This window comes from Harpia harpyja, chromosome 8 (genome assembly GCF_026419915.1).
Source record: "Harpia harpyja isolate bHarHar1 chromosome 8, bHarHar1 primary haplotype, whole genome shotgun sequence".
NCBI lineage: Eukaryota > Metazoa > Chordata > Aves > Accipitriformes > Accipitridae > Harpia > Harpia harpyja.
The window spans coordinates 14684017-14704666 of NC_068947.1; the positions used below are offsets into that span (position 1 = coordinate 14684017).

At 42.1% G+C, this 20650-nt stretch overlaps 1 protein-coding gene and 1 long non-coding RNA gene across 2 annotated transcripts in view; one reads left to right on the forward strand and one right to left on the reverse strand.

The window, feature by feature from the left end:
• KCNJ6 (potassium inwardly rectifying channel subfamily J member 6) overlaps positions 1 to 20650 on the forward strand; it is a 165895-nt gene that overhangs the window by 119857 nt on the left and 25388 nt on the right. The window contains exon 3 of the mRNA XM_052794864.1: positions 2814 to 3734. Coding sequence (XP_052650824.1) covers positions 2814 to 3734 — 921 coding nt within the window. The remainder of the gene's footprint in view (positions 1 to 2813; positions 3735 to 20650) is intronic.
• Positions 1854 to 20650, reverse strand: part of LOC128145151 (uncharacterized) — a 32374-nt gene continuing 13577 nt past the window's right edge. Inside the window, exon 3 of the long non-coding RNA XR_008236356.1 lies at positions 1854 to 1972. This is a non-coding gene — a long non-coding RNA (uncharacterized LOC128145151). The remainder of the gene's footprint in view (positions 1973 to 20650) is intronic.

A 20650-nucleotide genomic window follows, 5' to 3' on the forward strand; every position in this document is an offset into this window, starting at 1 on the left:
TTATGATGCAGAAGGGCTTAATCAACACAAAGCATTTTGAAAGCATCAGTAAAATTTGTTGTATGAATAAAAGGTGCTTTGTTGCTAGCAAGTACTTCTACAGGAAATAAACACTGTATGCAAAGCAGGCTAGATGGGTGCAGCGTATGACTGCTAGGCATCCCTGGATGGGGATGTCCCTCCAGATATCTCCTGATGCCAGTAACAAAATCAGCACCTGTGTCCCCTCCCAGCCTTGCTATGCTTTTTTAATGCACTTTGCCATTTCTTGTAAGAGATGCTCAGGCAGGGAGGTCTAGGACATGGTTGCCTTTAATAGCAAGGTCAGAAGTAAGGTATATTCTCAAAGGCAACAGGGGACACCTGCACCCTGTCTCTGTGTTCATGCCAGGCTCTATCTGGTAGGAGAAAGCAAAATATTCATAATGCCTTAAAGATAATGAACCACTTTAAACCAGTGTTACTAGTCTAACATACAGTCTGTTGAAACCTCAAAAGCCAGAGCCTTCGTAGGCTGTTCATAAGTATTTGAGGGATCTGTTACTGCAGTGATGTGATAGCGCCTGTGGACTGAAATTTCCTTAGGCACAATAGAGAGTTAAGCAGAAAGTGTGAAGCCTTAACTTCAAATTTTCTGGCTTTGGCTTAAGTCTGCCTCACAAGGTTCCTGCAATGCCTTTTTATTGTGTTTATTTCGTCATACATTATATAGCATTAGTTATAATGCAAGTAGGCACACTGTCACCAACTGGGGTAGGTTCATTCAGAACTGACTGCCTTGTGACATGACTTCCAGTGCTGCCGCTACCATCAGCCTGAATAATGCTCTCTTTAGACACAGCAGCAACCTGAAAAGGTGGCACAGGATGGAGCACACGGTCTTAAAACACAGAACTGCTATCAGGTTTCCATGCTACTGTCGACCTTTGAGCCTTTCTTTTAACACAGAAAAGGCTATGGGGCTGAACAGAGGCTTGGCTGGCAGTGGAGCAGGACAGAAGGAGAAACAACCAGTCTATGATCCCTTTTTTTTTTATTCCTGGCTATTTCAGTCACCCCTAAAACCTTACAAGGTTCTGTCATCTTTCTCCACAGGGGTGAGTCTGCACATCTTGAAAAAGCTACAGGTGCTATGAGACTCCACAGACGATCTGCCATGTAGCACATGTTTCTAAGAGGGAGAGACTAAAATGCTCTTCGAGCCACACCAACCGGCCAAGAGCAGCCCCTTGTGCAACCCTCTCTCTGGACGAGAGCCCAGGCGTCCCTGGTAGCTCCCCCGTGCGAAAGGGTTTGGGCCCACTGCCCAGGGCAGTGCCAGGCAGAGACACCCAAGCCCGTGGGGTGCCAGAGACAGGACTGCTGTGTCAAGCAGGAGCTTTGATGGGTTTATGCCCCCATTTCCCAGCCCGGCAAGAGGTACTCGGAGGCAACCGGAGCCCAGGGAAATGAAGTGCTTCCCAAGCCAAGCTGCTTGCTCCCAGCTCTCTGCTTGAAGGTGGCCCCTCACAGCAGGGCTGGGCAGCCCACCCGGGCCTGCACAGCAGTTACTGCAGCGTGTTGCTGTATACGGTGGCCATTGCAGGGCGCACCGGCAACACACGTGTCAACGCCCTGACTGTTCAGGAGGAGCTTCTCCGTAAACCGATGGTACAACATCACATCAGTGCTACTCTATTCAGAGCCAACCGTCTAGGCAGAGCCGGCAGAAGCCTTTTCCCTTCACAGCCTGGCAGCAGAATGATAGCAGTTAGCCAGAAGAGAGAAAATTAGGAGTTCAAGAGCTGAAATTCCTGCAGGAACAAGCCCCAGAGTGCAGAAGGTTTCCAGTAAAAGACAACACTTGCCCCAGACCTCACCGTTTCCTCAGCTTCATGCAAAACACATTCAGTAAAACCACTCTTCTCCTCAGTAAAGTCTTTTTTCTTGCACATAAACATAATGAAGCTATTTATCTCAAAAGGCTGGGAAACTAAAAAAAAAAAAAAAAAAAGGCAGTTACTGTCATTTCTGGGGTTTAAATTCTTGTAAGACACAGAGGAACGCTGTTTAGGCCCATACCATTAGAAAAAAAATGTACCCTTGAATTAAGGCCACAGGCATACTGAATTAAAATGAAATCATTTTCTGAAGTACCGTATGTTTTACATTACTGGGAGAAGGACGCACAATTCCCTGTCTCAGTATCAGCAAGATATTGATTTTCTATGGAAATGTGCTTGAATTGCTCTTGGTATATATTACACTGTAGCCTGTCTTCAACAAGAGTAAGATTGGTTCATTCTAAAGACGGGGGTTTTTTAAAAGTCCTTATACTTATTTAATACTTTCCCCATAGCAATGCAATTGAAAGAAAAAATAGCTCAACAGTTTCTCATTTTCTCTGCTCATCTTGTTGACTGAAACCCCCAAGTGAATCCATTTCCTCATTTATATCTGCTATCTCCCAGAAGATCTTTCTTGGTGCATAAGAAATCTCATTTATTAAACTGTAAAGGGGGATGGGGGGAAAAAAGTTCTGCTTAAACACATCTTGCAGAATTTAAATATGGGTGTAGATAGGATGACCTGATAGATAGGAAATGAGAGTTTTCCTTCAAAGTATTTCTATTTAGCAATAAATTGAGGATGCTTGGCATCATTTGACTTCTGTGTTGTGCATCTAACAGGTGAGCAAAGAACAAGGATGATAATTTTATTGATTAATAGCAATTTCATGCCAGTAATACAGGAAGAAGTTGTGTGTTGACTTAGAGAAATAATAAGAAAAATAATGCCTGCCTTTTTTCTTGTTTGTTTGTTTTTCATGGCAGCTAACGTACTGGAAGAAGACTCAATGGAGCAGGACATAGAGAGCCCTGTCACTATTCATCAGCCAAAGTTGCCCAAACAAGCTAGAGAGGATCTGCCAAAAAATATAAACAAAGAATGTGCCAAGAGAAAAATCCAGAGGTATGTTAGGAAAGATGGGAAATGCAACGTCCACCATGGGAATGTCAGAGAGACTTACCGTTACTTGACTGACATCTTCACTACCTTAGTCGATCTCAAGTGGAGGTTCAACCTGTTGATTTTTGTCATGGTTTACACTGTGACCTGGCTCTTCTTTGGAATGATATGGTGGCTAATTGCCTACATGCGAGGAGATATGGATCATATAGGGGACAGCACGTGGACCCCATGCGTCAGCAACCTCAATGGGTTTGTCTCAGCCTTTTTATTCTCAATCGAGACAGAAACCACCATTGGGTATGGTTACCGGGTCATCACGGACAAGTGTCCCGAGGGAATTATTCTGCTTTTAGTGCAGTCTGTTTTAGGTTCTATCGTCAACGCTTTCATGGTTGGCTGCATGTTTGTGAAAATATCCCAACCCAAGAAGAGGGCAGAAACCTTGGTTTTTTCTACAAACGCAGTTATTTCCATGCGGGATGGAAAGCTGTGTCTGATGTTCCGAGTAGGAGACCTTAGGAATTCACACATTGTAGAGGCATCAATACGAGCCAAGTTGATCAAATCCAAACAGACAAAGGAGGGGGAATTTATACCACTCAACCAGACAGATATCAACGTAGGTTATTACACAGGGGATGATCGTCTCTTTTTGGTTTCACCACTGATCATCAGCCATGAAATTAACCAGCAGAGTCCTTTCTGGGAGATTTCCAAAGCCCAGTTGCCCAAAGAGGAGCTAGAAATTGTTGTAATCCTAGAAGGAATGGTGGAGGCAACAGGTAACATTTCTTATACTTTGTATAAGGTAAATGCTTTAATTTTAGAAAGGAAAATCAGTGGGTTTGCTTCACTTTAAAGGAATCACTTCAATAGTCATTACATTTGAAAAAGGCATCAGTTATCTGGTAGCTTCAAAATTAAAAGCATGCCCAGTTTAATTGTCTGTTCCATCTTGCCTAATGGAATTAGTGTTGTTTCTGCTCTGTTTGGAAAATGGGATAGCATTTCTCATTTTCTAAATTTTTCACAGCATGTCACCCAGTTATTTGTCATTCTATTGCAGGAGCAACTCAGCCACTAGGACCCTGTGGGATAAAATGATTTAGAAAGAAAAAATTCAATACAAAACTCTGTTTATGATTAACACGGAAGCACCATAGTTCCTGCTGCTTCCCGTCACCCATGGGTAACTGCAGAATAACTGCCTGCCATGTGAAATTCCTAGCTTGTTTGGATCCAATAGGAAGTGATAATGTGTTCAGTTTTCTCAGTTTGCTTGCTTGTTTACTTGGTTTTGTTTTAACTTGTAACATGGGGCTTGTTCCACTTTAGTTCACAAAAGATCTGTCTGATTTTGTATTTTGCTGAGGCCCCCTACACACTGCAGAAGCGTACAGAACACTTAAATCTGGTATACATAAATAAGGCATGTTATGTCTTCTTGAGAGGCTATTTGGTCATTACCTACGATTACACAGCAGAACATCAGATATCACTTGACGGAGAGAAAATAGTGCTTGGAATTCACAGCAAATGGACTAGTAATGTTTTTTCTTAACATTAAAGCCAGCATAGTAAGAGGATATTTTCTCTAAAACTGCTGTGTTTCCCACAGTCAGAGTGCTGGTACACTTGTTTTAGGAGCTGGAGGTATTTTTTTTCCTGTTAATGACAGTATCAATCTCTGAAGTGAGTAAATATAATCAATACAACAGAACGGTGATTAGAAAATGAAGAAAAGATGTGCTTGGGGAAGAGGAAACACTGAGTATAGGAATAGAAGAACCAGATTTGCCATTTTTCCCCACTGCTGTAGCAAAAGCTAGGAAAGTTTGAGGATGCGGCTTACACATCTCTGACAGAGGTACAACCTTTCTAACCCTGACTCATGTTTTGCAACTGGAGCCAGGAAATAAAGAGCAGTCTCTTACTAGAACATGTGTGTGTGTTTCACACATCTATTATGTGGTGTCAGAAGAAAACTGCATTTGTCACCATATAATAAACGTGTGAGACAAAAATGGAGCAAAAAAAAAAAATTGAAAGGAACTTGGCAGAGAATTTGAAGTGGTAAATGCAAGGCTTCCAAATTTTCCAGGAAGTAGGTGGTACTGAAGAGAAATCAAGATGAAATGTTTAGTGTTTCTGATACGTGCAGTAGGCACAGAGGTTTCAAACATCTGCATCACCTTCAGGTGAGACGATGAGGAAATTGCTGCTTGTTAGCTGAAACCATTTTGAAATTTCTGAATTGCAGCTAAATGAAGTTGACATCCCAAAGAGCGGTGGATGTTTTCAGGTTTACAGAACACCATGTTTTCCAGAAAAATTATTGGCAAGTAGTAGAAGTATAAAAAATATCTCACTGAAAATACCTATAAGGTCAAAAGACAGTATACTTCTGCAGTGCATCAAATGTAGTCTTGTTGTCTTAAGCCTTGCCACTCTTCATTGTTTAACCCTCCCTCCCTTACCTCAGCTTCACCCCTGCACACTCACACAGCTCTCTGGGCTCTCCTTTGCTTCTCTGAGACTGACCGCATCTTCCACTCAGCCATTATTAGCCTTCACCAGAGGGGGCTACCTCTCAGACTGCTTGGGCTGGCAAAGTTTAAGTTAAAATGCCAGAAGAGTCCATATTAACAAAGAAACTGGATGCAGTGAATTGAAAACCTACTGAAGCCATCCAGGATTAAGGTGTTACCCCAGCACTGCACAGGTAGCTACGTTTACCATTTTAAGCTGCTCCATTTTGTTCTGTTTGGGTCAGCTCTCTAGCTGCATGAGATATAAGGGAAGGGCATCTAATAATGCTACTTAACTATGGCATCAGAAAGTTTAATGTCATAAATACCAGCACAATTTCTAAAACATGTTTGTGTGGAAGTAGCCACTTGTTCTGTGCTTTGCCCACATGCATTGGGTTATTTTTGTTGAAGGTGCTATCAGGCCAACTTTCTACCAAAACTAGACATTTTCCCTCTTTTAATTTACAAATATTTTCCAGCTACATCCTGGCAAACACTAAAAGCAAATCTAGGCCATCATATATTCACATTTCCTTCTTACACCCGATGTAGAGTGAGAACAGCAAAAGAAGTTGCTTATAGCAGCAATCTCCAACCCTGGAGAGCAAGCAATACACTACCCATCATACCTGCCAACATTGGTCAAAGTCACACGATACAAAAACATTAAAACTGAAGCTAAGAAACTGTGACCTCAGCTATAGCAATATCATCATTCATGGGTCAAAACCAGACTGAGATCATTAGCCTATGTTATTCATCAGAAAAGCCACTCCCAAGTTTGTCCAGTGAAAACAATCCTTTCTCTATTTTCAGAGCTTCCCCACTCTGACAACATTTATACCTTTAATGAGAAGTAACATAGTGGAAAATGCTAAGTATCAACATTTGTTATTATTTTTATTAATTATTGATATTATTCTGTTTAAAGTTTTACTGAGCAGGTGATATCATTTTATACATGTGTAATACTTTCCACCTTAAGGGCTTAATGATGCACATCTCTCAAGTGTCCAAAAAACCCAATCATGGTGAGAAGTACATTAGACTGCCATGAAGAAACCAACGAGCCTTCAGGAACAGGGGGCAAAAGTCCAACCAAGCGTCACTACATCTGAAGGACACATCTGTTATTTCCACATTTTGCAGCCCCCGTTCCATTTCCCACCATGCTAACAGCAGGTAGGAGTGCCAGTGCGATGGAAGGATTGACACTAACTCTGAAAAAACTGAAGTAACGTCCATCTTTAACAGGGAAGCCATTTCTGAGGCACTTATGCTTCTTTTAGTGTCAGACTACAGCTGTGGCATTGACAGAATAGTCCCATACCAGCAAAGGCTCTGGTCCCACACTTAAGCAGCACTAAAAAACAGGATTCTGGCATCCCTCCGCTCCTTATGGGAGAGCTGTAACATTAAATGCAAATGAACTAACTGGAAAGAACATGACTAATACGCAGATCTCAGTTCAGCAGTATTTGATATTTGCCATTCAAAATAGATCATTTATATTAAAGTACCACCACTGTTTCATAGTATTTTCTGGAGACCACTTAAGAGATTTGTTAGAGACCAATTAAGAGATTTGTTAGAGTATGCACATTTATAGTAATGGAATTTGAGAAAATGATTTTTTTTTCCTCGGACCAACAAAAAAACTTGGGTTCAAAGATCCTGAACCCTGTCCCCGCTAAATAGCAGGCACAAAAGCTTGGATTTGAAGAACTTATTTATTTGTTTTAAATTTAAAAAAAATCTACATTGAAGAATTTTTTAATGATAATTTAACAGCTTCTTTCTAACAATAGGCATGAAATTTTTAAGCTTTTTTTGCCTAGTGAAATCTATATTTAAGGGAGGTCTTATCATCATAAGCAAACTAGTCATTTTAAAAAATTAAACAAGACTTCCAAATGTATAATTCTGATATAGAAAATAAACCAAGATCAAGAAAAGGAAAGTCTTTTAAATCTGGGGAGGTGAAGTGGGAAAGTGAGGTATGTTACAACAGCTAGAGAAACTGAGAGAGAAAGAAAGCGAGAAACTCAGAGAGAGGGATAACAAAAAAAGGTGCGAGAGAAAGAGGAGTATCCTGAACAGCCCATAGCCTTGTTGGTAAATGCAGTTCCTGAATCATAAGCAGCCTGGTTCAATTCCCTCCTCTAAACCTGCGTTAATTTACAGAAAACAGCATTTTCTAACACAGGAAAGGAACATGAAGTATTTCAACCTACTTAAGCTGGCAAGACCCTCAAACTTTGTGAAGTTGTATCTGGCCGGTAGGGTGCACTAAATGACACTCTGGCAATTCCCTCTGCCTAAAAATAAAAACATGAAAATTGAAACAGTACCAAGGCAAAGAAAATTGTCTACACATTTATAACTGTCAAAAAATAAGTAACAAAGCTAGATAGATAACTTTAGGTTCATATGGATAATTTTACAAATAAACTTGTAATAGCGTGCATTTATAATCCTGACACACAGGCAGCTTGAGAGCAGTATTTGCAGAATGGTTTATAGATACGTAAACAAACACACTTGCCAGCTGTGGAAAATGTGCGTGGAAAGCAATAAAATGTTCACATAGATGGTTATTTATGTTGTAAATGATGCTATCAACTAGACAAACATTGTATAAAGCTGTTCCCACTCTTCACTACAGCCCCTTTGACTGACCGATTTATTGTCTTTTTTATTTCTCCCGGATAATTGCCATATTTAGCCCTTATCCTTGCCCAATCCTAACAAATATCTCCCTTTGATATGTATGTTAGCAGTTCCAACCTTTCAAAACATTTCTGCAGACTTTGCTTGCTCTCCAAATAAGCATTGCTCGGGTTACAGTTTTTCACTAGAATTTTTTACTGCTCTTCAAAGAAGAGATGTTTATGCTCTCAAATTGCTTCTTAAGGGGATGTAGATGACAGGAAGAAAAGAACCAGGATTTCTCACACCCAAGTGTTTCTGCAAGGCAACTGGTGAAAGTAGATTTGATTGTTGTACTCTGGGATGTGACCAACGTACATTGACTGAAATACAATTTAAACAGGGTTAAGAATAAATGGCTTCTGCTCTAAGCTGGATTATCATCATTTCAGGAATGGTCAGAATACAATGGCTCTCCAGTCTTAGTTTTCCTTTCTTTCTGTTTTAATAGTTTTAACATCTCTTGATGCTAGGTGCTAGACTTAGATATCTAGGTTCACCTTCTCATATAGCCCCAATTCCCTAGAGCTTGCCAGTAATCCCTTTCACTTATAATCCTTGCTCACATTTTCATTTTGTTAATTCTAACAAAATGTTTCATTGTTATTAATTCTAACACAGAAAATTAGGATTGTTAGCATGAGTGATTGCAGTCATGAGCTGGAGTTCTGAATGCCGGCAAAGAAAGGCATTTCAATGTCATTGTGATGTTTCTTTCAGGAAGCTTTCTCTACAGGTAGAAAAGATTAGTCTATTTGGTGAAGGAGACTATAAGGCTTAAATGAGGCAATTACAATTTCACAACAGTCAAAACAATATGCAAAATGGCAAGAAGTCAGGGAGTAAAGTTCATGAGAAAAGAGATATGCTGATTATGAGTATTTCAACCAAAATTTTGATGAGAGCATCTATATTACTTTCAGGGAAGGCAGGGAAAAGGGATTACACATTTTGTTTAACAGCTTTATTCTCTGAATAGTGCTGTACTATACAAACATGTTGCTGAGTGTTTGATAATAGCCTATTGTCCATCTTTCATACCTTTCTCACCAATTAGTTGCTCAGCTCTTCACAACTACAGCTGCTCCCTCACCCCTAAACGTTATAATACTCAGATTGAAGCAGTAACTCTTACGTTAAAAGTAAGATCCCTAAAAAAAAAGGTTTGAGATCCCTCTGTATTAAAAACCACTTTCATATAGCTAATTAGATATTATTAAATAATTCCTTTCTGAACACAAATCAAACTTGCAGCAGAGCAGCTTCATTTTGCACATCATGTCCTTGCAAACCATATTAGGTCTCTCTGAGCACAGAGAAAGGGCAGTTTCCAGTTCTTCGCACACTCTTGCAGACCTCCGCTGTCAGCATTGCTCCTTTCCTAGCACAGTGGCAAGCAGAGAGAGATGCCGAAAATTTTGTCTTTATCTTTGCTCGCCACTCCTTCTCACTTGTGAGCCTACACACATTATCCCTTGCAGGGCTCATGATCTCCACAGCCAGAGGAATGACAGGATCACAGTGTTGTGCTTTAACACTGGCCCTGCTGCTGTTTCCCTAGCAGAAGGGCACAGCGGGAAGCTGTGCTGGCACCCTCCTCCTTGACCAGCCCAAACCTCACAGGCCATCACCAGCAGACTCCCCCTAAAATCCTGCGGTGCCACTTAACAACCACCACTGCCTCCAGCATAGCTTCAAGCAACTGTAGTTTCCACCAGTTTTAGCACAGAAGCGAGGCAACTGTAAAGGTGATACTGCAGAGACCTTGGGTCTCCAGACCCAGCTCAGACACTAAGGGATGACTGTGTATTACTGGAGGGACCAAGAAAGCAGAGGCTGAGCTGCACTGAGCAGTACTTGTCCCCCCTGTGCCCATGCAGTCTCCGTCACAAAGATCTCCACTTTGCAAAACCAAAGGGATGATTCTCTGCAAAGGGCACAGCAGTGTTATCCAGGTCAAAGGATACCCCAGGCAGAATTAGCTCACTGAACATTTTTCACCTGCTTACAAAATGGAGACATGATTTCTGAGCCCTCCTGAGAAGTGCTTCAGGACAATGAAGTGCCTTTTGCATTTCTGAGCACTTTTCAAGACAACAGCTATTAACCTGAGCATACTCAGTTTGTCCACTTGCTCTTGGAACAGTGTAAATGAAGGGTCAGCACTGAAATGGCTGATTTGGAAAAAGAAAAATATAGCTATAGTTTCTATTTTAGATTCATTTTTGGTTATCCGAGGTTGTTACCCACCTGGAGACGAAGGCTGCTGAGCACCTGCGATGAAATCCCAGGCACACACTGATTTGAGTCAGGGCGGTCTCTCACCCCTGGAACTTTTGCCAAAATGAACTGATTCTTTCATGTTGATTACCTTGTTCATTTGTGTTTGATCTCCAGATATGAAGCATACTTAAACAGCCTGCAGTTCAAAACCGTGGGAAATATTTTTGGCAAACTCTGTTCTCACCCATATTTCTAAAAGATCTTTTCACTTGTCCCCTTGGTGCTTATTTACTTCCAGCTGTATAATATTGTTTCCTCTCACTGAATTGTAATGAAGGATAAACATGTTACATTACGCTCCTTGATAACAGTAAGACCTCTCTAAATTACAAATATTTACATCAGTTTCTAATGAATGTAAGTAGATAGATTATTCACCTTCAGCCAAAAGTTTTCACAAAATTGAATAGAGCGGTAACCGTAAAGTCAAAAGTGACCTAAAAGACTGAAGAATGAGCAAGCAAAGCTGTTAAGTAAACCAGAAATTCAAAATCAACACCTGATAGATTAAAAAGAACAAGCCTATGGACCGCAGCTAACTCCACTGGCTACATAACTACATGAAAAAGAGAGAAAAGACTTACGAGTATATGCTTTTTATTCTAGGAAGCTGCTCTCAGCACTAAAAACTGCTGTTATGGCATAGCTTCTGGGCTTCCCAAGGCCACTACAAAAAAGTCCTCAAGGCGTTCCAGCAAAAACAAATCACAAAGAATTGCAATGGTCTCAGTGGTCTCAATCACAGCATTTTAAGGAAAACCAAACACAAGTTCGGAGTCGCTGATGTGCTCTGCCTGTTTTTCACCACCCTGACACCACAAAGCAGCTGAGCTCTAGTTTATCCATGTAGCCAAAGGGGGTTCAGGGAGCTGCTCACTTGTGTCACTGAAGAGGAGCAAACTACCACCACGCTGGTGAGTCTGAGCCCAAGTCCAAGCAGCAGCGTAGGCACCGATTACAGGATACGCACATGGGCTGCTTATACCAAGCAGCCACACATTTTTCAGCACTCCCACCTGCAACTCGTAGCAGCCTTAACCTGTGCTGCACAGCTGGAGGGAGGCTGGCCTGCTTTTTTCTCTAAGTGAGGAGGACAATCCAGAGCTTCGACCCGAGAATACGCTACCAAATAGCCATATTCCAATCCAGCATGCTCTCAGCTTACAACAGTGAGATTAATTTAACAGGTCATTTAATGCTAGGTGCTAATGTCCCAGTAAGTGATGCTGAATATCTATGGTTTATTATTACAAAGTTGATTTTCATATAAAAAACATTTCCTCATGTGACAACCTGTGCAACTGCCAAGCAACCCACATCTCATTTTTCTGGTTGTACTTCACCCCTCTCTTCTCCAAACCTGCTGTATTTTCAGAAGAGATGGAAAGAGAGAGGATCTTCCCAGACCGATGAGGCAGCCGCTGTGACAACAAATGCGAAAGGCACAAAAAGCTCGTGTGATCAGCCTTGTGCTCTTGCTCACTCACTCTCTCTCCTTCATTCCCACCATTCCCAAGAGAATTAGAGAGAAAACGAGTCAACGCTTTCCAAGATTTCTGTTCCTCCTGGTTTTGACAATTTTCATTTGTTGGGATTTCTGTGGAATGGAAAAAAACTTTTGTTTAAAAATTAGAATTTTAATAAATATAGGATTGTTGAATTTCAGATATTCCATTCTTACAACTTAGCCAATAAAGAAACTTGATTTAAAGAAACATTCAAAACATGAAAACAAAGCAAAAATTAGAGATCACCAAAACCAAATTTTCAGTCATTATGAGAAACTCATTTGAGATTTCTGAGGAATGGCAAAATTTTATTTGGAAAACCAATTCAGAGGGAATATTTGGATCAGCCCCACTAACTTCTCAGAAATAAATAGTGGGAAGGGTAACACACACTCTAGGGTATTTTCTACCCTGCAAAGGATACCAGGTTGTAGGTTCCCAGGCTTCTCCCAGCAGTTTAATTTTACAAACCCATGAACTGTACAAATAGCTTCCCTAGACAGACCTGATCAGGACTTGATCTCACATCATGAGCACTAGAGGAGCACAACAGCATATAGTTAGGTCAGTATGAATGCAGGCCACTATCATAGCAAGGCAAGGGGACAGGGCAGCCAAGACATCTGCTTCAGGACAATTCACGACACTGGCCAAGGCTAATAGGAGAGCCAAAGCCCCAGGGATTTGTCATTGAATTCATAGCTGTTACTAAATGGAGTTGGAAGAGGCCAGCATGCCCCTGATGTCACTGAAGTGACAGTGAGAATAAAAGAGGAAAAAGACAAGACGCAGAAGGAAGCTGGCAAGCACCACTGCCAACCTCTGCCCTTAGGTACAGGCTTCCCAAGAAGATGAATGGGCTCAGGTTCACACATACAATGAACATTGCTGCCCACACTAAAGTCATTGGAGTAAAATGAGTGAAAGTGTCTGCAAACACAGTTCTAAGCAATTCATTAAACTATAACTCTAAGCACAAGCTATTCAGCAAGTGAATGATACACACCAAAATAAGTCCTTTTGGTGAATAAGGCCAACTGCATGCTGGACTGTGGTAGTAGAAGTATACCCATCAGCTTGAGGAAAGTGACTGTTCCTCTATTTACCACCTGTGAGGCCACCTCCTGTGTGCTGTGTCCAGTTCAAGGCTCCCCAGTACAAGACAGACATGGACTTACTGGAGCAAGTCCAGCAGGGCCACCAAGATGGTCAGGGGCTGGAGCACAAGACACACACAAGGCGAGGCAGAGGGAGCTGGGACTGTTCAGCCTGGAGAAGAGACAGTGCAGGGGAATCTTATTGCTGTCTGAACCTACCAATGAGAGATTACAGAGAAGATGGAGGCAGGCATACCTCAGAGGGGCAAGGGGACAGGACAAAAGGCAACAAGTACAAGTCACGACGCAGGTAATTCTGATTAGACACTAGGGAAAAACCTTTTTTTTTTTTTTTTTTTTACCATAAAGCTGGTAAGACCCTGAAACAGGGGTCCAGGGGCATAGGGGAATCACCATCCCTGGAGATATCCATAACTTGACTGCCTATGCCCTAAGCAACTCAAACTATTTGGCTGTGCTTTGTGCAGTGGGTAGGGCCAGATGACTCCATGGATCCCTTCCAGCCTAAATCAGTCTGTGATTATGAAACTCAAAGCCAGCTCCTCCTAGTATTTAATAACTGTGAAGAATTGAATGGCTTTAAAAAATAAATAGCCCAGCTAACAGCTTTCATTGTTCTCCCATGTCACCTTTAAGAAATTGTGGTTTATGTACTTGAAAGCTGTTCTGTGGCCACCATTGAACCACTGGAGACAGTAGTGCCTCAGAGAGGGGAGACAGAACTGGATAAGGAACATGAGTTCATTGCTGTGGGCAGGCAGGCAGCCTGTGCAACCAAGCTTTGCTCCAGGAGGTCTGATGGAAGATCAAATCTTAAACTTGTAAAGCTGCACTCCATCAGACACCTAGTCTTTGAAGAGTGATCCAAAGATTGCACTAACTCACAGCATTCCCTACTCATCCTGGATTTTGTCCCACTCCCCTGGCCATAGTCACCCTTTTTTGCATCTTTCTGCCCCTCTAGACAGTGAGGGAGGTTGAGATGGGCATCCAACATTGCTGTGATTGCCTGCTTCTCACTCCATTGGACAGGCTTTGTGTGATTCAAGCTGCCAACACAAAATCCAGCTACAAGAAATTGCTCAATTATCATTATTGTTATTATCATCATCGTCATCACCATCACCACAACTGGTAGCCTTGTATCCAATAACAGAGTCAAGACATTTAAGATTCGTCTTTGGGGGGTAGCCCTAAGGCACATCAGGGTTGACAACTTTTATTCCACATTTCTTACTGATGCAGACTAATGTGAACTGAAGACACAGGGGCTTACCACTAAAGGAAAAAAATCAATCTGACTACGGCAGAGCTGCCAGGCACCTCCAAAACAAAAAAGATTTATGACTCAGCCAGTCCAATTAAATTGTGCTGGCACTTTTTTTAACCAGCCATTAGGTTCAATTTTTTTCACCCTTGCATAAGAAGTATTAATTTATTGCACGTAGATCCCCAGGATGGGAAAATCCCCCTACCCTCTTCATAATTTTCAGGTTCTTTTTCCATTAGTCTCTTTTTACAGTGAGAAGACAACAAATGAGCTACTTTTTCAGATAATAAGTGCGGGAATGAGTTTCTAACTGCCAATACAGCCATGACAGATGTCGTGAAAAAGTGTAGAAGAGTCCAAAGCCAAAGGTTTAGAGTCAGTCAAGGATTCTTGTCTGGCCAAAAATTTGCTTCAAAGGCAGTAGCCACATCTAGACAGCTGTGAAGTGGAGGAGGTTTAGCTTTGCAGTCTGAGGAAAATGCCCTTCTCCTACCACGAGTCAAGGGCAGGCTCTCTTGGGAAGACAGAGGCCAGCAGCTGCCTTCACAACACAACTGCCCCACAGTTCGCCAGCACCTGACTAATCAAGTTTGGTGCTTTACGAGTGATTGATCTGGCCTCATGTTGTGCGCCCTTATTACAGCAACTCAAGCCTTTCCAGAGCATTTTTGCAGAGTATTCATTTTAGAAATGCAGGCTGTAAGTACCATTACGGTTGTGCGTCAAGACCACAGCAAAGCGGTCACTCACAGCACTTCCACCATGATCTGCAGTGTGGGGTAGGGCAGGAAGGGGAGCCGACACCAAGAGAGAGGGGTTGACATCAGCTCGAGGGAGGCATCACAGCAGCTAGTGCAGAATGAGCACAAGCCCACCCTTCACAACTGGCCTCCTCCAACTATCCCCCTGAAGAACAACAACTGGTCTGTTCCCCTTTCCAATTTTACAGTTAAACTGCTTTTTCTTTCTTTCTGTAGCAAAGAATAATAAGGCAAAGATCTAAGTCCTTTCAAAAGACAAATCTTTCAAAATAGATCCAGTCCTCATTTTTCAACTTACAGATGAGTTAGAAACAGTTGAATGCCAGTTGCCTGTCTGTGCTCCAGAACAGCTTGTTCTCTAACTGTGTTCAAACCCCTCTTTAAGACTCTCCCCTCAGGGCTTGAACACAACTACAACAGGATTTTAAAACCCTGTTAAATTAGTCAAGATCCAGGGTTTGAGACACAAACACGAATCTTAACCTTGCTACATCTGCCTTCCTTTACCCTCCAAAGGGATATAAAATACTGTTCAAGTATTCAAAAGCCATCAGTGATAGAAATCCAGTCCAGAAACACCCCCTACTAATGTGTATGAAATGTTTAATATACAGCTTTGAGCCTGATCCAAAGCTCTCCCAAACCTGTGGAGTAGGTCTCGGTCTCTCGTGGCTTTTGAATTAGGACCCTAAAGGAATAAACTGAGCTGTGCAATGCCTGTCAGCTCCCTAATGGCCTCAGAGAAGAACCAATTAGGTCTCTAATTAAAAGGTAAATGGAAGATTAGAAGCAGATAAATGTTTATAATCTAGATAAAGTACCCATACTGGAAGTTTTGTCTATTAAAAGGGGACTTCACGACATTTGAGGAGACTCCATACCTATGGGTGGAACGGTGGTATCAGGCAGGGTATATTTCCCTCAGGCATGCTGTATTGCAGCAGTCCTGCAGTTGTTCTGTTCTCTGCAGCCACTGTTCCTTCTGCGTATGGATGGAACAAGCCGTTCCACAAAGACAGGCCCAAAAAATCTTGAATATTTCATCACACAAACTGTTCACTGCAAATACAAACACTGCTATGTACAAAAATGCTCAGTCCATAAAAATACACCTTACTCTATCTCCCTTTCTTATGTACTCAATTCACCGCCTCCTACCACGCTTTCCATCTGTCATATGTGGTTTAGTGCATAATCTGTTACCAAGAAAGGAACCAAGAGCCAAAATTTCATCAGGTATAGCAGGTCCATTACAAATATGTGCTAATGATTTCATTTAAAAGATAACAGAACTAGAGCAGAGAGCTAGAGATTCTTGTAAACACACACAGATCTCGAGGCTAATCCTCTTTATGGCAGCCAAGACAGAGATCAGATCTCACTCAAAACTCTTCATTACACTATGTAAATATCACATCAAGCAGGCCACAGGAACACCAAGAGAAAAAAAATTAAAGTATCTCCAGGAGTTCCCCTGGAATTTTTTTCCAGACTAAGCCCTTCTCCCTTCAGAGGCAAGGAGGTTTCTTGAGCATGAAACCCTGTTTATAATATGAGGTTTGGACATCACTCTTCTAGCATTGCCATGCTCACCTCCTCCTCATTTTTTGATATTCTCATTTCTTTTTAGGAGGACCCAATAGGCAGACAATATTTCAAAATAGTCTTCTGAAGAGTCCAACAGCCCAACCTGTGATGCTGAAAAGACAGCAGCCAAGTTTTACTGATGTCTACAAAGCAACCAAAATAAAATGCACAGAAAGCAATAAATAATCATAGTAATTTCCATCCAGAAACTCATACAGCATCGTCCACCTGAGGACTACAGAACAGTCAGGGCAAGACAGGTTAGTGCTGTGAGTCTCCCATTCCCATGTTCTTCAACCAGTTTTGATTTCCAGCTTTATGCGATGCCCCACTCTAACATAGAAACCCATGTGGAGGGAACACAAAATGGCCACATTCATCTTTTGAGGGCCAAAACAGAAATGTAAATCTCCAGTGATGCAATACCAGCAGCCAAGCTAGAGATGAAATATTGTAGGCTGATTCGCACCGAGCTGAAACGGGATGTGTGTGACTGAGGAAGACTGGTATGAGGAATTGCAACAAAGTGGAGGGATGGCGCATGGCACTTAAGAGGCATTTAGGCATAGGTTAGGAATGATGTCTTTAACTTACTGTGTCAATACCACATCTTATACATTAATATGGGTAAAGTAAGTATACATATGTGGGTGTGTGCATGTATATATAATACAGCTGGATGCAAATATGAACAAAATATTTAAGTTAAGTCATGGCCTCTGTCCCTGAGGATGTGAGAGAGCTGCTCAGCCAAACTGGCTTCTCATATGAGTTGTTTCTTCTGCCATCTCAGAAATTATTTATGCCAAGACTACCACAGAGCCCCCAAACTTTGGAATAATGAAGACAGAGCAAAAAGTAACATCTAAAAACCAAATGTATGAATATCCAATGGTCTTTCTGCTGAATATGAACCGCTGCTTTGAGTGTGTGATGGAAATGTGAGAGAGAGAGTTCGGCACATTGGTGCCAAAACGCCCGGCTCACAGGACAGCTGTTTCCTTGCCACACTCTGGTCACACAAAGGCTGATGGCTTGGGACCTGAGGGGAGGGAGCCCGGAGGGCTAAGCAAGGCAGAATGCAGAAGCCCCAACAGGAGAATAGAGGCTCAAATTGGCATCCTCTCCAAGGCAAGCTTTCTAGGCCTGGTTTGCCTCTCAGCAGTCTATTCCATAGACACTGAGTGACGCTACCCAATTTTTATGGATACCTTCTATGTCAGGCAGCCAGGCACTTCTCTCCCTCCTCACAGTCCAGACCCTCTGCAGCACACTGCGTTCCCCCCCAGGCACCTGGGAGGATGTGAGGACACAAAAAAAAAAGTGCACTCTCCTGCAGGGATGCAGGAGGTATCACACCTGTGGGACCCCATGGAGGTCCAGGCAGTCCTGACACAGCTGGAGTCTGCCCTTGAGTAGCACCGTTCAGCCTCATTTCCCCAAAAAAGCCAACACAGAGCTATCACCAGCCACTGGGAGAGCAGTACACTTCAGCCAGATACCTTCCAGGTAAAAACAGCACAATACAATACAGAATGCCTTATCTCCACTATTCCAGCTATGCAGGACTGGAGAAGATAAGGAAAAATCAATTTTAAAGCAATTTAATATTTAATTTGAGGACAGACATAACTTGCTTAAGTGGACAAAATACATAACATACCTGTAGGTTGTTTAAACAAGAAAAGAAGAAAATAGCACTGAGCGGGAACAGGTGTACTGGCAGAAGATTAGCACTCAGTCTACAATTGGTGCTGTGAAAGCAAAAAGTGCAGGTTGTCTCATAAATCCATACTGACATTTATAATATGTGTTATAATATCTTTATCATGAGACCCTGTAGCATCACACTACAACTGAATGATGAAGCCATGCTGATATAAAGAGGATATAACAAGCAGGTGGTGATAATATACAGAAACTGTATTTTCCATATACGTCGTGTAATTACAGTAAGCTCAGTCTAGAAAATCTTGTAAAAGTAATATTCATACCGGGATAGTATCCTGTTCTCCAGACTGTAAAATTGAACTTTCATTATCGTGAGTGTGAAGGCCTGGTGCTAAAGGGACCCTGAAAACGGTTGTAATCTGCCAATGAAGAAACGTAATTTTCTCAATGAATTTTTAACTACAGATTGTTAAAAACACCCTGAGTTTGTAAGATTGCAATAAATACCAGGGAAAGTGTTTGGGCAGAGGCCACTCAAATATACATGGTCACTTAAATCCCAGGCAAAGTAACGAATGAGTAACGGGGTCCTCTAACTCATTTTGTGGTTATGGTGTTTACATATGTGGGAAAAAAGGCTAGAGAAAAGTAGAGGAACTGATACAAATCAAAATATACTTGCTAACATAGAACATCTTGCAGGCTCAGAGGCTGAGTTATACAGCAGTCAGTCGGTTGTCATTCTCGTTATAGTTCAGGGACAATTAGCTCCTCCACTGCAAACTCAGAGACCAGTAACTGTGCTAAGAAAGGAGGTAGCTGCTTTCTACAACCTGGCATAAAGTATTTAGAACACAGATTATAGTTTATCTTATTTTTCTACTTTTGAAAGTTGTACAAGTTTGTCAAGGAAGAGAAAAGGAAATTTGCTTATGGAGAAGTTTTGTTTACAGCACAAAACCATTTTGATAGTAAAACACAACATTTTGAAAGGTATTCCTATGGGCTGCTACCCAGAGGGCACTTGTTTATATTAAAATGTTGAGACCCTAAGATGAAGTGGTTGCCAGTGTGTGAGAACACCCTGAGTTCCCTGAAATCAACAGAAAGACTCTTGTTGCTTTGAGTCAAGTCTAACCGCATCATCACTGGGGCTTGTTATGTTTGCATAATCATTACACTGAGATTTTATTGCATCCAGACCATAAGATATTACACTACATCTATCTATCTCAGATGCTGTATTTATTAGGTTTTCAGTGCAGGTTTTCTACTTCCTCCCCTCTTCCTCATGTTAGAGTAATTGAATGCAAAACCATTTGATTAGAAAAACAAAAGGTACCATGTGAGCAATACATTAAGCCTAAATATGAATACTTCAAGCTCTAAACTTGAACTCCCAAATTGTGCACAATGCTCTTTGCTTCCACATTGGAATAAGATATGGGGGAAAAAAATGCTCAGATCCAAGACTTTTGGCCTCATTTGGCTTTGGGTTGGTCCCACAGAGAGAAACCAGGAACAGGCCCAGTGAAGTAGCCATGCTCCAAAAGCGAGATGTCTTCAGTGGGCAGCAAAGAGAGGAGCAGAGGGCCTCAAGCTTCAGAGGTGTAACCTGCTTCAGAACAAGAATAGACCTTTCAGCATCAGCCAGTGCCCAGCTGCTGCAGCTCACACGCAGCACCACGCTTGCCCAGCGATGTTGCCTCTGCCCTCCAGCTGCTCTCGCTGCACTCAGCTGCCTGCGGTGCCACCAGCTTTGGGCATGAGCTGAGCACCTGCCTTAAGCCAAGGCATAAATTAAGGGGCTGTTTGCACACACCAATGCAACAGGCTGCAGCCTCAGAGGCCAGTTTGAGACCCCCACATGACTCAAAGCCCAAGAACCCCAGAAGGGGCAAGTTATCCATGCTAGAGGAGCACTGTCCCCCGTCCCCCGTCCCCCCCCCCCAAAAAAAAAATGGGAACAGCATCATGCAGCCTTGAGCTAGGACTCAGATTGGGCCGACAAGAATTAAACAGGCCTAACGACCAGACCAGAAAATAGATCCCTGGGCTGCTGCATTACAGACAGACAGGCTGGCATGACCTGGATGAAAGAGCAATTCCCTCTCACCTCACCTTCTGCCTCTTTGGTTCTACATCTGAAAAAGTGAGCACACAGTTCCCCTAGACTTCAACTGTAAAACTCAGTAACAACTTAGACTCATTTTGTAGGCAATTTGCATGGATGTGAATAATTACAGAGAAGGCACATCAA